The sequence below is a fragment of the Narcine bancroftii genome, chromosome 3, assembly GCF_036971445.1.
Source record: "Narcine bancroftii isolate sNarBan1 chromosome 3, sNarBan1.hap1, whole genome shotgun sequence".
In the NCBI taxonomy this organism is placed as follows: domain Eukaryota; kingdom Metazoa; phylum Chordata; class Chondrichthyes; order Torpediniformes; family Narcinidae; genus Narcine; species Narcine bancroftii.
In genome coordinates this window covers 340,298,790-340,313,865 of record NC_091471.1, presented here as the reverse complement: position 1 = coordinate 340,313,865, position 15,076 = coordinate 340,298,790, and the positions used below count along the sequence as shown (strand labels likewise).

Here is a 15,076-nt window from a genome sequence, read left to right as displayed (position 1 = left end):
GGGCCAAATTTGTAGATGGTACAAAGGTTGCTAGAGGAGAAGATAGTGTTGAGGAAACAGGAAGGGTTCAAAAAGACAGACAAATGAGAGAATGGGAAAAGAAGTGGAAAAATTAATTCAATGTTGGTATGTGTATGGTTATGCACTTTGATGAGGCATTTCTAGAGATGTGTGGTGGAAAGTGTGCTGACCAGCTGCATCATGGTCTGATATGTGGTCACCACTGCCCTCGAGTAAAAAGCCCTGCAAAAGGAAATGGACACAGCCCAGAACATCATGGGTAAAACCCTCCCAACCATCAAGAATATCTACAGGGAACACTACCGTCGGAGAGCAATAGCAATCATTATGGATCCACATCACCCAGCAAATGCTGTTCTTGCTTCTACCATCAGGAAAGAGGTACAGGTGCCACAAGATTTCAGGAACAGCTGCTACCCCTCCACAATCAGACTCCTCAATGACAAACTCAATCAGGGACTCATTTCAGGACTCTTGTGCACTTTATTGATTTTTTTCTGTATCGCTCAGTCAGTTTGTTTACATTTCTTTATTTGTCTACATGTGTACATTGAATCAGTTTTTATTTTCCACTATGTATGTACTCTGACAATAAATCTCAATCTGAATCTGGTAGAAAAAAAATAAACAGGTAGACTATTTTTTTTTAACCAACGGGGATAAAATTGAAAATATCCAAATGCAAAAAGGACCTGGGACCCCTCATGTAGCCTGAAGGTAAACTTGCAAGTTGAGTTGCAGGGTTGTAACGTTGACGCTTTATAAGGCACTGGTGAGACCTCATTTGGAGTATTGTGAACAGTTTGGGGCTTTCAAGAAAGGGTGTGCTGATGTTGGAGAGGGTTCAGAGGAGGTTCACAAAGATGATTCTGGGAATGAAAGGGTTACCATATGAGGAGCGTTGAACAGCTCTTCACCTGTACTTGTTGGAATTTTGGAGAATAAAGGGGATTTCTTGGAAACATTTTCAATGTTGAAAGGTATGGTCAGAGTCCATGTAGAAAAGTTGTTTCCCATGATATGAGAGTCGAGGACAAGAGGGCACAACTTCAAGATTGAAAAGGAGTCCACTGAGAAAATAATTTCTTCAGCCAGAGGGTAGTAAATCTGTGGAATTTATTGCCACAGGCAGTTGCGGAGGCCAGGTCACTCCATGTATTTAAGGTAGAGATTGATTGGTTCTTGATTAGGTTATGGGGAGAAGGCTGGGCAGTTTGGCTCAGAAGGAAAATCAAAATGCTCATGATGGTTGAAAGGCCTATTTCTGTACCAATGTCCTATGGTCTTATTTGTCCATGAATGTACAGTCACGAGTCGCTTAACGTTCACGATACATTCTGTGAAATTGGGCTTTATGCGATGTGGACGTTGTGCAAACACCATATTATATACTTAGCAAAGCTATATGGGATACTGTAGTGTACTTGTATTGACTAAATAGCTAAGATACTGTACATGTACAGTACTGTATTTCAGCTAATGTATCTGGCAAGGTAATACAGGTACAGAATCTTTTATCTGAAACCCTTGGGACCAGACATTTTTGGAATTTGGAATTTTCTGGTAATGGACTAATAGCAATAATTATGTTAATTAATTGCGCTGATTTCAGATTTGTGCAAAACAAAACACTCCATCTAGAAGGGTCTCTGGTTGGAGGAGGGGATTGCGACAGCACTGGTGGGGGGGGGGGTTACGGCAGTGTTGGCCGGGGACTGTTTGCGGCAGCATTCGATGAGGGGTTGCAGTGCTGCTAGACTGGGGGATGCTTGCTGTTGCACCAGACTTGGGGGGGGGGGGTTGCAGCAGCATTAGATGGGCGGGTTATGGCATTGGACAGGGGTTTTGCGGAGCTGGACGGGGTGGCAGCGGCACTGGATGGTGGGGGTGGGGTGGGGGAGAGGGGTGGTAAATGAAGTGAGATAAAGGCAGACCATAAAATTACCAGCATACTTTTTTTTACGTTAAACATACAGTAAAACTTCAAACATAAATTGGCTCAAGCTAAGGTAAACACCTGAAAATACACCATACATGCAGTAAAACTTCAACAACTTATCTTTCTGCTTCTTTAAGTCATATGTGGTGGTAGTTCCCACACCATAATCTTCAGTAAAACGTCATACAGATACACCACGATCAAGCTTCTGCAATAACTCTATTTACTCTTTGGCTTGGCTACGCGGATGAAGATTTATGGAGGGGGTAAAAAGTCCACGTCAGCTGCAGGCTCGTTTGTGGCTGACCAGTCCGATGCGGGACAGGCAGACACGATTGCAGCGGTTGCAAGGGAAAATTGGTTGGTTGGGGTTGGGTGTTGGGTTTTTCCTCCTTTGCCTTTTGTCAGTGAGGTGGGCTCTGCGGTCTTCTTCAAAGGAGGCTGCTGCCCGCCAAACTGTGAGGCGCCAAGATGCACGGTTTGAGGCGTTATCAGCCCACTGGCGGTGGTCAATGTGGCAGGCACCAAGAGATTTCTTTAGGCAGTCCTTGTACCTTTTCTTTGGTGCACCTCTGTCACGGTGGCCAGTGGAGAGCTCGCCATATAATACGATCTTGGGAAGGCGATGGTCCTCCATTCTGGAGACGTGACCCATCCAGCGCAGCTGGATCTTCAGCAGCGTGGACTCGATGCTGTCGACCTCTGCCATCTCGAGTACCTCGACGTCTGCACTATTGATAAATAACAGACGTTTCCTTTACTGCTTCTCATTGTAACCTATAGGGGACTCTGTAGCTCTTTTTGACATTTTCACAGTCTTCAAAGTACATATATGATGAATTGGAGGCGCTGGACTCTGCTTTTTTCCGCTGGCACCAATAAAGTAAGGATTCCCTAGGGCTCCACTAATTACTGACATGGGACATTCAAGCGTGAGTTGAGCATGGGTCGCGTCGGATCACGTTTGGTGCCAAACGTGAGCTTTGGTGTGCAGATGACATCCATGCAGAAAAATGTTCGGTTTTTGGAGGTTTCGAATTTTCAAAATTTTGGATAAAAGATTTTATACCTGTATATGGGTTAAGTAGGTTAATACTTGTACAAGGACTGCCTAAAGAAATCTCTTGGTGCCTGCCACATTGACCACCGCCAGTGGGCTGATCTCGCCTCAAACCGTGCATCTTGGCGCCTCACAGTTCGGCGGGCAGCAACCTCCTTTGAAGAAGACCGCAGAGCCCACCTCACTGACAAAAGACAAAGGAGGAAAAACCCAACACCCAACCCCAACCAACCAATTTTCCCCTGCAACCGCTGCAACCGTGTCTGCCTGTCCCACATCGGACTTGTCAGCCACAAACGAGCCTGCAGCTGACGTGGACATTACCCCTCCATTAATCTTCTTCCGCGAAGCCAAGCCATAGTATAGTTAATACTGTACAATGCTGTAAGCTTTTAATTTGTAAGTAACAAAAATTCACCTAAAATAATAATAGAAAAGTCAGTACAGTACATACATAAGCCAGTATGACAACTAAGTCATATATATAACCTATATGCCCGACAGTGCAATCGCTTTGTATATAAGAGACATGAGATACACGTGTTGCATGCAGGAAGCTGTTGCATTCGCTACGTTCTGTTACGTCCACTATGTCCCATTCTCTGATTGAGATTTCTGAATATTATAACCTTATGGGACCACGGACATTATGCGGTCGGATGTTGCCTGAACGGATGACTGTATGTTGCCTCATAAGATGGAAGAAGGCCTTTCAACCCACTGACTCTATGCCAACTCTCTGAGCAAATCCACTTCCTGACTTGCGTCCCTAGAGTATATCCTCTCTCATACAACCAGGCGCTCCCAGTACACTAAAGGTGATTTATGTGGCCAATTAGCCTTCCGACTTGGATGTTTTCAGATGCAAGATAAAAACAGTGCATCCATGATGGTTAATATGAATATATTTTATCTGGATAAGTGGTATGGGGTTTATGGTCTAATACAGTAATATTGTGTAGGACTACTTTTGCTCATTTCTATTTTGGATTGGCACTCAACACCCACACAGGACATAGGGTTCACCAATCAAGTAACGTTTACACTGATATCATAACTTCCATTCAGGTTGTCTTGTTTTTACCCTCAGTAGCACATTCTCTGTGCAGCATACATGATACAATCGCATTCTAGTTTTCGTCCAAATTTTCCTATTCTCCAAACTGCTGACCCAACATACACCAAACATCATATCAGGCTATTACTTCAATCAATCATTCTAATCCTAAATCTGATCTCATGCGGGTCTTCAGTACTTCCCTTTCCAACCTTCCATTTCCTGCTGAATAATCCCCCCCCCCCCCCCCCCGGGTAGTTCCCAGTTCATCTGTTTGACTTTAGCATTGTTTCCAGAATCCCAATGCTGCTTTTTGTCCTCTAACCTCATTTCCACCTCACATTTGACCCATGACCACACCAAGTGTTAAAGGAACATGTGGGATGATATTGAAAACCTGAGTCCATTCATCATGAGCAAGTGGAAATACTGTATAACCATCAGAAGGAACACACTGCCTCAGAAATCATCCACCAGTCTAGTCAGGCACCTTCTCGTACCTCTATGGGAAAATCTGTGGCATTGACCTCATCACCCACGTGGCAAACCAGAGCGGAAACAGATCATCATGTCTCAGAAAAAGGAAAAGAAGACCATTGCCACACATGAATCCATTTGCTCTTGATCGTTTCCATCTGCTCCAGCTATATTGCTCTTTACTATACAAAGGTCAGGTTAGGTAGCTCTTTGTAATGGGGAGAAATAATGATTCCTGTCCGATTCAATCATATCTGATTGTTATTATTTCCACTTTCACATATAGCACATTAAGTAAATGCATGTTTACATTTCTCAAGGTTAGATTTGTAGACAGGATAATGATAGGACATTTTTTTCTACAGGTTCATTTTTTGGAAAATACTGAACTAATTTGCAATATTCATTTTTTAGCCAAATGTCACTGTGCTTGTGTTCACAATTTCTATATCATCAATAATGAAGTGGTGCAGCCGTCTTAGATCATATTATGGTAGATAAATTTCCGGCTCCAAGCCATGTGCATTCCAGAACATTGTGGGATGGCAGGAAGGAAATTGCTTGGGCCTTGGCCGACCTTTCTTAACTCATTGCTCAGGACAGGAGAAAAGTTATGGATGACTGGAGGATGGCAAATGTGGTGCTGTTGTTTAAAAAGGACTGCAGGTAACTGTAGTCTCATGTCAGTGTTAGGGAAACTGCTGGGAGATGGAGCAGGGCAGGACTTGATTAATGGCAGAGTCCCAAAAGGGTATAATGGAGTAGAGGGACTTTGGAATTCAAGTACATAGCTCTTTAAATATGGCAGCTGAAGTGAACAGAGTAGAGAAGAGAGAATTTGGGATGCTTTCCTTCATTGGTCGAAGCATTGAATACAAGTGTTGAGACATGATGTTTTTTTTTTGTTTTTTTTTAAAATTTTTTATTTTTCACACCATAAATCACATTAGCCATGATATACACAATTTCTTTTTCACACATATACAGTGACTTTTTCTCCCCCCCCCTTTCCTCCCAAACCACCCCCCCACCCCCCCTCTCATCCATTTTAGGTATACAATCTAGGTTGAGACATGATGTTGAAGTTATATAAGATGTGGGTGAGGTCTCACTTGGAATAATGTGTGCAGTTTTGATCTCCTAGCTATAGGAAAGATATAAAATTGGGAAGGGTACAGAGGAGGTTTATAAAGTTTTTACCAGGACTGGGGAAATTAAGTTAATGTGAGAGAGACTGAAAAACTAAGCCTGTTGAGAAGGGGATCTTATTGAAGTCTATAAAATCATGAGGGGTATTGATAAGATGAATAATTACAGTCTATTTCCTATAGTGGGAGAATATAAGATAAGAGGGCAAAATTACAAGGTGAGGAGGGTGCAATTTAGATGAAGCATGACAGGACAGTTCGTCACTTAGAGAGTGATGGGCCTATAGAACAAGCTGCCAGACAAAGTGGTGGAGGCAGGTCCTTTAGTTTCCATTAAAAAAAACTTGGATGACAGATGGATGAGAAGGGATTGGAGGGGTATGGGTGTAACGCAGTCAAGTAAGACAAAAGCCAAAGGGCATTTTGTCCGGCTTGAGGGCCTGTTTCCGTGATGTAGGACCAAAAGATTCTGTTTAAAATTCTTAATTGGACTTTTCTTCAGTTAATGCAAATGATCTTTCCAAAATTAGGTAGCTAAATTAAAAATATTTTAAAATGCCCTGTATAAAAGTCGAAGCAATTAAAGAGATGTAATTGCTATTGCTTTTGACTTTGTGAATTGGTTATGATCTGAGATCTCTTCCAATCTGCAATCTACTAACATTTATTCTCTTGGCCTTTCTGATACTTGACGGTTGAAGTTGCAGTGCCGGTCCTCATTTCACATTACCAAGTCCGCTTTCACGCAATCTTTCTTTTACATTAAAGAAAAGGTTCAGGATAATTCATTTTCAAAAACAAATTTAAAAATTATTGAATATTGCAGCAAGGGGATTTACCAGGAAGGATAGCATTACTAGTGTCTCAATGTCTTAGGCATGTGTGGTTAGCAACTGAACAGAATAACTGAATGAATGCAAAATATATATTTTGTTCACAGTTTTTTTATTGTAATAGTTTCCATTCAGTGGAAACGAGCTCAAAAAATGAGCCAAAGGTTCAAAACGTTGCTGCAAAGAAGTATTAGTATAATTCAACAGGCAGTTTGGGATCTAGTGACACAGACATGACAGGATGAGGAAGTAGATTGCAGCTTCGTATGGTGCATAACCTCATACCACTCCAGAAAAAAAAAACCACCACAAACCACAGGTGTGCAACAGCGCAGAAAATGTGAAGAAAAAGGAACATTAGATTTCTTCTTTTTCTAAGGAGATGTTGTAATTTCATTTTCCTCATACTGATCTTAAGCATTCTGTTGGTGCCAATGTGAGTTTCAATTTGATAAAGATTAGAATGGCCACATTCCAGTTGTAATGTTAATGCAGGTGGCCTATCTTGCACTTAATTTGTTGAAAAGTCTTGACAAATCTTGTGCAGTTAATTAATGTTTTGGCTTGTTCAACCCCCACAAGAAAATGCAACTTGCTAAACTGTGTACTCAACTTCACTGGCATTTTTCTGCTGTTGTTACCATTTCTAAACAGATGCACTCCACCCATCTATACCACATATGGAAGCATGTGAATGTCTGGATGTCTTTTTGTGTGCTTTTATTTAAATTTATTAAAAACAGGTGGGAAAACCAACTGTATGTGAGGAAACTGAAATGAAATGCAAGCAATTCCACATTTATGGTCCCCTATCACTCTAACTGTAACCTTTTATTACAGACTCATTTTAACCCTTCAGACTCCAGTCATTTTTAACCTTTCATAATAGATACACCATGGGCAAACCTTTACAGTACGAAAACCGGGACACGGAGTACATGCAATTGTTGGTAGTCCAGCAAAAATGGGGACACAAATTATATGCACTTGTTGGTAGTCCCTGAAAGCAGAGACATGGAATCCAAAGGGTTAAAAAAAAAGGCAGATCAAAAGAATGTATAGACGAAAGGAAAATATTCTAATGTCTGGAGATGGAGATTTCCACAACTGACCCCCAATAAGAAGCACATGGCACACAGCTGTGCCAATGAGGGAGGCTAGCTAATTCTTGTTAACAAATGGATTAAGTGCCCTGTGAACTTTCAATTACCCCAGGCCTCCAAAATGTCATTGATGCCAGTTTGAGAATCTTATGAGTGGAGAGGCAGCTGAGGAACTTATTGAGAAAATAACCACATCCAGAAAGGAAATCTTAGGCTGAAAAGTTAATGAAAAAAATCTTCATTACCATTCAAATATATAAATGATATAGATGTGCACACAAAAACAGAGACACCTGAGCTGATAACACTGAGCAATAGCATTAGTGTGGAACGTGGCAAGTCAATGAAAGTCAGATGTAAAAGAAAAGCTGGAGTTTTTTTTTCCCCCACAGTAACATATGATTCAGAATAGTTGGGTTGCATCATTAAATGATAGGAAATTGATTGAAGATTCCTGTCAATGTAATTACATAATCTTGTAAGAAAATTCTTAGTTAAACTGAAAATGGCTAAGGTAATAAATAGATAACCTGGCAGAAAAAAAAATGGGTGTTAGTCATCAATTGAAGGGAACCGTTTATATTAACTGCAAGAGAAATATTCTGATAACAGAGTCTTGGAACATTTTCCATGACTGTCCCCCAATGAACAGCACATGCGTTAACCTTGTTGCAAATTGGCATTTTTTAAAATTTCTGATCATCTGGTTTTAATACAGCATAGATATTCATTTTCTAATGTGGAAGAACGTGGTTATGAAGTAAAAAAGGTTAGGAAGAATTAGGTTTAGGAAGGGTGTGTATTAAGGAAAAGAGCAGAGAATGGCTTCAAAACATTCTGTATTGTATTTTGCCTTATTTATACCAGGATGTGTACATTAAAATAGTTGGTGGGTATTGATATATAGTTAACAGCTGAAATGCATTTCAGTAATGAACATCAGATAATGGGGCCAATTGCCCCAAGATAACTATCCACCTGCCCATTTGACCACACAATTTTTTTTTTCCCAGCTTGTTCCTTGGCACATCTGCTGCAAGACAGCTGATTCCCAGCATACTGACATGGGACTAAGCAGCACACAAGCATTAAAAAGCAATTGGGTATGGGGGGGGGGGGGGAAAAATGATTGAAGTATTCTCAAACTGAAAGCATTAAAAATCAAAAACAAAATATTTAAAATTATTGAATGAAAAGGCTTATCATTCTTCCAGCAGTAATTTTTTTTTCCCCCATTCATTTCAGTGAGGAAAAACGTACTTGATTCAGAGGACATGGTCCAGTTCAATAAGAACATTAAGAATGCATAGCACTTTATTCATTATTAGCCTGACATTGGTTTCCAGAGCCATTGCATTTATCAGATGCTTGATATCATTTACGAGACCTTAAATTTTTACACAACTGTTTCAACAAAAAAATAAAACAAGTAGGGTATTTAACCTGTCACAGCCTCAGGGTGATGCTGAGTTCTATAAAGAAGTTTAACATTCACAGTAATACTGTCTCCTGGAAAATATGCAAAAATAAAAGAGCATAAATGGAATGCAAATGATTTAATTGCCCTATCCACCATTTTGCTTTAGGCCTTGCCAATTATATGGCAAATCTAATGAAATATGGAAAACATGTCTTTATGTAGTTTTCTTTTCTAATACATGATGAAAAGATGGAGATGAAGTTTGATGACAGTTATTCAATCGTACTCCTGAGTTTCTTTCAACAACAAATTGCTTGGCATTTGGCATGGCTAAAAAAAGCAGAAGCAAGTGAGAATGGTTTAACAAAGTTGACAGAATGGGGTTTGGGAGTACAATATCAGTAAATACAGAGAAGAATGAGGGTTTTTTTCTGGAAAAGAGAAGACAGAAGAGACCCATTATATAGATGTTTAAATTCATGATTTGGTCCAGTAGGATAGATCTCAAGAATGTAGATGAGTGTAAATGATACAAAGGCAGTAATCACAGCCTACCCTATTAAATTTTTTATTAGGTCTGCATTTTCATTGCCTGAAGTGAGTGTGTATTTAGAGATAAGTGGAGCATTTGTCGTAACAAGCATTGATATATTTAAGATGAAACTTGATTGATCTATGAGGAAAAAAAAATGTAAAGACTTCGTTCGAATGTGAGGTTTGCGTGCAGAATAAATCCCAGCATCTTGGATCAAATGGCCTGTCGGTGTCCTGCAAGTTGTCTGTCATTATTAAGTTCCGTGAGTCGCCTCCAGTCTGGAATTGGCTGACAGTTGATCTTGCATGAAATAGTTGGTCTGCACTGTTTCTACTGATCAGGAAGGACAAGGGGAAACTTGATAAACCAAGTGCTGGAGGAAGGAGGTCTCGCTGATTGGGTTCAATGAAGGTGAGTGACAGGAAAACAAAAACACTTGAGTTAAATGGCTTGCTCCTGTACTGAATTCATGTCATTAAATGCTCAACGAGTTAAAAATAAAATAGCCCTTTTTGTTTTGGTTGATGATAATTCAACTGACCCTTGCAAAAGCAGGTTTTTGGGTTGGTTTATGTGAGGTTATGATATTTGCAGATCAGCTGCAGTACATGACTACAATATAAGGCACCTCAAAATATATAATTCTATAGGGTCAGTATTCTAAGGTTTGGGAGTGATTGCTCTCAGAACCTGTGTCTTGTCCATTGCTGAGAGCAGACATGAGAGAACTGATAAGGCTATCCCTTGATGGTCTTCATATTTAATTATCTCCAGCTTCAGACTTGGAAAATAACCGTCAATACCCATGGAGTAAAACAAGAGACTGTAGACACTGTGATTGAAGTAAAAACAGAGTGCTGGAGCAACTCAGCAGGTCAAAAGTGTACTTTTTCTAGCAAAGATGAAGATTAAAGATTCAAGATTCCTTTATTGTCATGTACTTTAAAAAAAAGGTGCAATATTACACTGAATCTGCTTTCGTCTGCCGTAAGGCAGACAGATTCGCCTTTGGCAGAAATCGCCTGAAGTGCTCTTACAGTCAGAGAACAAGAAGCAAAGGAGAGTCCATGAATTCACCTCCAACGGTGCCGCAGCATCCTGAAGCCCCAACCATCAGCACCTCGAGCTCCAGCTCCAAATCCGTGACACGACCAGGAAACTTTCGGCGCCTTCTTGCATCCCGGTTCCAATACCTGGTACCCCTTCAGCCAAACTCCAGCGCCCTGCAGTGATAACAATACATAACCAACGTTTTGGGCTTGAGCCCTTCCTCAAGGTATGACCAGGATGAAGAGCTCAAGTCCCAAACTTTGGTTCTGCATCCATGTTTGCCCTATAAAGGCTCAATACCCATGGATCCATTAGCACCCTAAATGGATAAGAGAAAAGATTACCAATGGGAGTGAGCAATTAGCCATGATCCTTTTAAACACCAGTTCATTAATCATGTTGGTGGGGATTAGGTATTGTTTGATTTTTTTTTAAAACTGTTCGAAGTTTCCAAAGGGACAAGGAAGGAAAAAGGTTTCCTGACCACCGGGATAAGGGTCATTGGAATCCAAAGGGGAAAGATACTAAATTTAGAAATACCATGCTGTCCACTGGCAAAATCCAGAATCTTCTCATGTGAAGAGCAGGGTTGTCGCTGCTTTCTTGGTCATTGTACACCAGGAGTGCTTCTTTTGTGTGTTCCTAAGGCAAAAGTTGCTTCAAGGAGGAGGAAGGGGGAAGGGGAGAGGGAGGAAGGGGTGGAAGGGGGAGAGAGGGGGGAAGGGGGAGAGAGGGGGGGAGAGAGGGGGGAAGGGGGAGAGAGGGGGGGAGAGAGGGGGGAAGGGGGAGAGGGGGGAAGGGGGAGAGGGGGGAAGGGGGAGAGGGGGGAAGGGGGAGAGGGGGAGAGGGGGGAAAGGGGGAGGGGAAGGGGGAGAGAGGGGGGAGGGGGAGAGAGGGGGAAGGGGAGAGAGGGGGGAAGGGGAGAGAGGGGGGAAGGGGAGAGAGGGGGGAAGGAGAGAGAGGGGGGAAGGGGAGAGGGGGGGAAGGGAGAGGGGGGAAGGGAGAGGGGGGAAGGGAGAGGGGGGAAGGGAGAGGGGGGAAGGGGAGAGGGGGGAAGGGGAGAGGGGGGAAGGGGAGGAAGGAGAGGAGGGGAGAGGAGGGGGGAAGGGGAGAAAGGGGAGAGAGGGGGAAGGGGAGAGAGGGGGAAGGGGAGAGAGGGGGAAGGGGAGAGAGGGGGAAGGGGGAGAGAGGGGGAAGGGGAGAGAGGGGGAAGGGGAGAGAGGGGGAAGGGGAGAGAGGGGGAAGGGGAGAGAGGGGGAAGGGGAGAGAGGAGGGAAGGGGGAGGGGAGAGAGGGGGAAGCATTTGGAAAGACGGCTTGTCGAAACTGAATCCGACTGTCACTAAAGCGGGGCTCAAGCACAGAACTTGTTCAAATAAAGAGTGTGGTTAAAAAGGAAGGAAACTATCTCCATTCGAGCAGAAAACCACGAATATCATTCTTTTTAAAAAAAAAATAAATAAGACCACGAAGGTGGTATTAAAAGACGCAGAAAGGATTTATCTCCCCCTTTCTGAAAAGTTGCCTGTTGCTGTTGAGCCTCTATTGGGGCAAACGAAAGTAACTTATCAAATGTGCAGAGAGTGTTCCTAAAAGCAAAAATGTGGCCAAGTCGATCACAGAACGTTGGACGTGAAAGTCCATGGGTTTGCACCGTTGCTTTGTTTACCTAAAACGATGACACCCTCCTCGCCGAGCGTCTTCGTCTTAATCACTGGTGGAGCGAACAGTTCGTTTCCTTCCCGTCAAAGCGCCACCAGTCAGAACTGCAACGGCCTGCGATACGAGCCTGGCGACTGGAACAGGACGAGAGCAGATCAGAGCGGCGGCACTTTCTTCCCCTCTCGAACTTCTCTGTCTCGTTTCGTCGGGAGCCGAGTCCTGAGTCACGGAGGCGACAGACAGACCATGGGGGAGTCCCGTCTGTAGCATCAGCCCCGTCTCTGGAAGGGAAGGAGGAGGGGAGGGGAGGGGGGGCAGCAGATCGCCCCGTCTCCACCATTCCTCGGGTTCAGTCAACTGGTTTCCAAGATAAGAAGAGCAAGAGTCCAGGGCTTGCCATGGCCGGAGTCCTGTGCAAAACTTTGTACGCGTTTTCTGGGGACCAACATCAGCACGGGCTGAAGTTCGAGGCTGGGGAGATCATCAAGGTCTTACAGGTGCTGAACGGCGGATGGTGGGAAGGTGAGAAGGACGGGGCCAGAGGCTGGTTCCCTGCCAGTTACGTGGAGATGCTGGAGGTAAAGCCCGGCGGAGATTTGCATTTTATTTTTGAGGCTGAAACGGATTGAAGTTTCGGGGGGAGGGGGTGGGAAATGCGAGGGGCGTTTAATTTAACCGGGAGGGGTGGGTTGGTGTACCTTGCGATGGATCGTCCCTTCGACTGAGCCTGGGTGCGGAAACTCTTGACATTTGCCGGGGAGAGCGGCTCTATCCGAGTTGCGCCTGCGAGGAGGGAGTTGAGACGGGTTGGCAAGGACGTGCGGGCTTGGGGCTGCAATTGTTCCGTGTTAAACCGGCTCCGAGTGGAGCTGGTTGTGGCGGCCGGAGCCCAGTTTTCACATTCCACTAGAGGGCCACGCCACGTTACGGGAAAGGCTTGCGAAATGCCCACTCGCCCGGGGGCGTGCAGAGTCCTCTGCGGGGCGAGCAGCGCCTGGGTGGCACGTCGTGGCTCGCCGGCGCTTGGCCAAGACCCGAGCTTGTCAAGAGTGGGCAGTGTGTGAACCCCTCGGTGCTCCTCACTCGACCACTGGCGCGTTGACCGAACCCCCCCCCCCCAGCACCACCACCGACGACCCCCCCCAGCATCACCACCAACGACCCCCCCCCCAGCACCACCACCGACGACCCCCCCCCAGCATCACCACCGACGAGCCCCCCAGCACCACCACCGACGACCCCCCCCAGCACCACCACCGACGACCCCCCCAGCATCACCACCGACGACCCCCCCCCAGCACCACCACCGACGACCCCCCCAGCATCACCACCGACGAGCCCCCCAGCACCACCACCGACGACCCCCCCAGCACCACCACCGACGACCCCCCCCAGCACCACCACCGACGACCCCCCCAGCACCACCACCGACGACCCCCCCAGCACCACCACCGACGACCCCCCCAGCACCACCACCGACGACCCCCCACCACCACCGACGACCCCCCATCCCCACCACCATTGTATCCATTGCTTTGCATCTCGTGATTTTGACCTTTGAGGTTAGTTCCCGAGGGTTTCGGTGGGGGAAACTTTAATCGTAGGGTCTTCGGGAGAAGGACGACCATTGCACAGCAGGACTGCATCGAGCCTTCAGTAGTGGGGTAGTGGGTGGGGGACCAGGGAATGAATGGATCCTGTCAGATGGCAACACGCGAGGAGCTGCTGTTGGAACTGCAGTCAGAGGGATTCGGATCGAGGAACCCAGAATACAGAGGTGTGGGGAATGCCTTTGCACGACTGAATGTGAAGGCGCGGCCAAGAACTCGGGCATGTCTTCGACTCGCCTTGAAGCTCTCCAATCATCGATGCGACCCATGTTTTCCTTTCTGGAGTCCAAACGGAGCGCTACGTTAAGAGTGAAATCAGTCTGTATTGCCTGACACGGAAATGGTGTTGAGGTTGCAAGGATGACTCACAATAGGAAATGCTCGGTTGTATTCTAAAGAGGCACAAAATGAATTGAAGATAGTTATCATTGTGTTTCAATCTGGGGTTGGGGGGGGGCGGGGAATAAAGATTTTCAATTGTATGACATTGAAAATATGATATTGAAAATATAACGTTGTGTAATTGAATTTCCAGTAAAGTACTGGCTGCCTGCAGCACTTATTTCTCATCTTCTATTCATTGATCTATTTTGAATTGAGTTACTAAACAGGATACACCAACCCCTTCACATTATATCCACTATTTTATCTATCTTTGCCAAAATCAAGACCCACAATTATATTTATTGTCCTAATAATATAAAACCAACACAATATGGACATTAAGACTGCTTTTCAATTGAGCACACTTAATGCATTCAATTAGAGATTCTATTTCATATTTTTAAACTTCTGAGATGAAATTGCATGTAGATATTTTGTACACCCAGTGGCAATTAATGTAGAACTCCAAAGCATTAATATTTTTGGCAAAATGTTTCTCACCTGGTTTTATGCAGACCATGAATAGCCCCCTTCACACTTGCGGGTGGTCCCAGGAATTACCGGCCAATCGGCTGGAAAAGGGTCAAGTGTGAAAGCAAAATCGCCTGAACACCGGAGTGAAAAGATGTCATCTCACGGTGGGGATAGGCGGCCTCGACGCCTACTGCAATCCCCAGCGTCGCTTTCGGGCACTTTTCCGATTGAAGGTCAAACAATCCTATCCCCGGGGATGGCTTCTTGTAAGTGCGAAAGTGTGTAGGGTCCCGGTTAAGAGAGG

General features: G+C 44.5%; 1 protein-coding gene and 1 long non-coding RNA gene across 2 annotated transcripts in view; one reads left to right on the top strand and one right to left on the bottom strand.

Annotated features, from left to right (window-relative positions):
• Positions 1-5,601: 5,601 nt before the first annotated feature.
• On the bottom strand, positions 5,602-13,228 carry LOC138759291 (uncharacterized). Its single transcript, XR_011354696.1, has 3 exons — positions 13,003-13,228; positions 12,312-12,438; positions 5,602-10,816 (listed from the first exon to the last, which is right to left on the bottom strand). It is a non-coding gene; the product is annotated as an uncharacterized lncRNA (long non-coding RNA).
• gas7b (growth arrest-specific 7b) overlaps positions 12,293-15,076 on the top strand; it is a 454,230-nt gene continuing 451,446 nt past the window's right edge. The window contains exon 1 of the mRNA XM_069929483.1: positions 12,293-12,882. Within this exon, the coding sequence (XP_069785584.1) occupies positions 12,703-12,882 (180 nt within the window). The 5' untranslated portion in view covers positions 12,293-12,702. The remainder of the gene's footprint in view (positions 12,883-15,076) is intronic.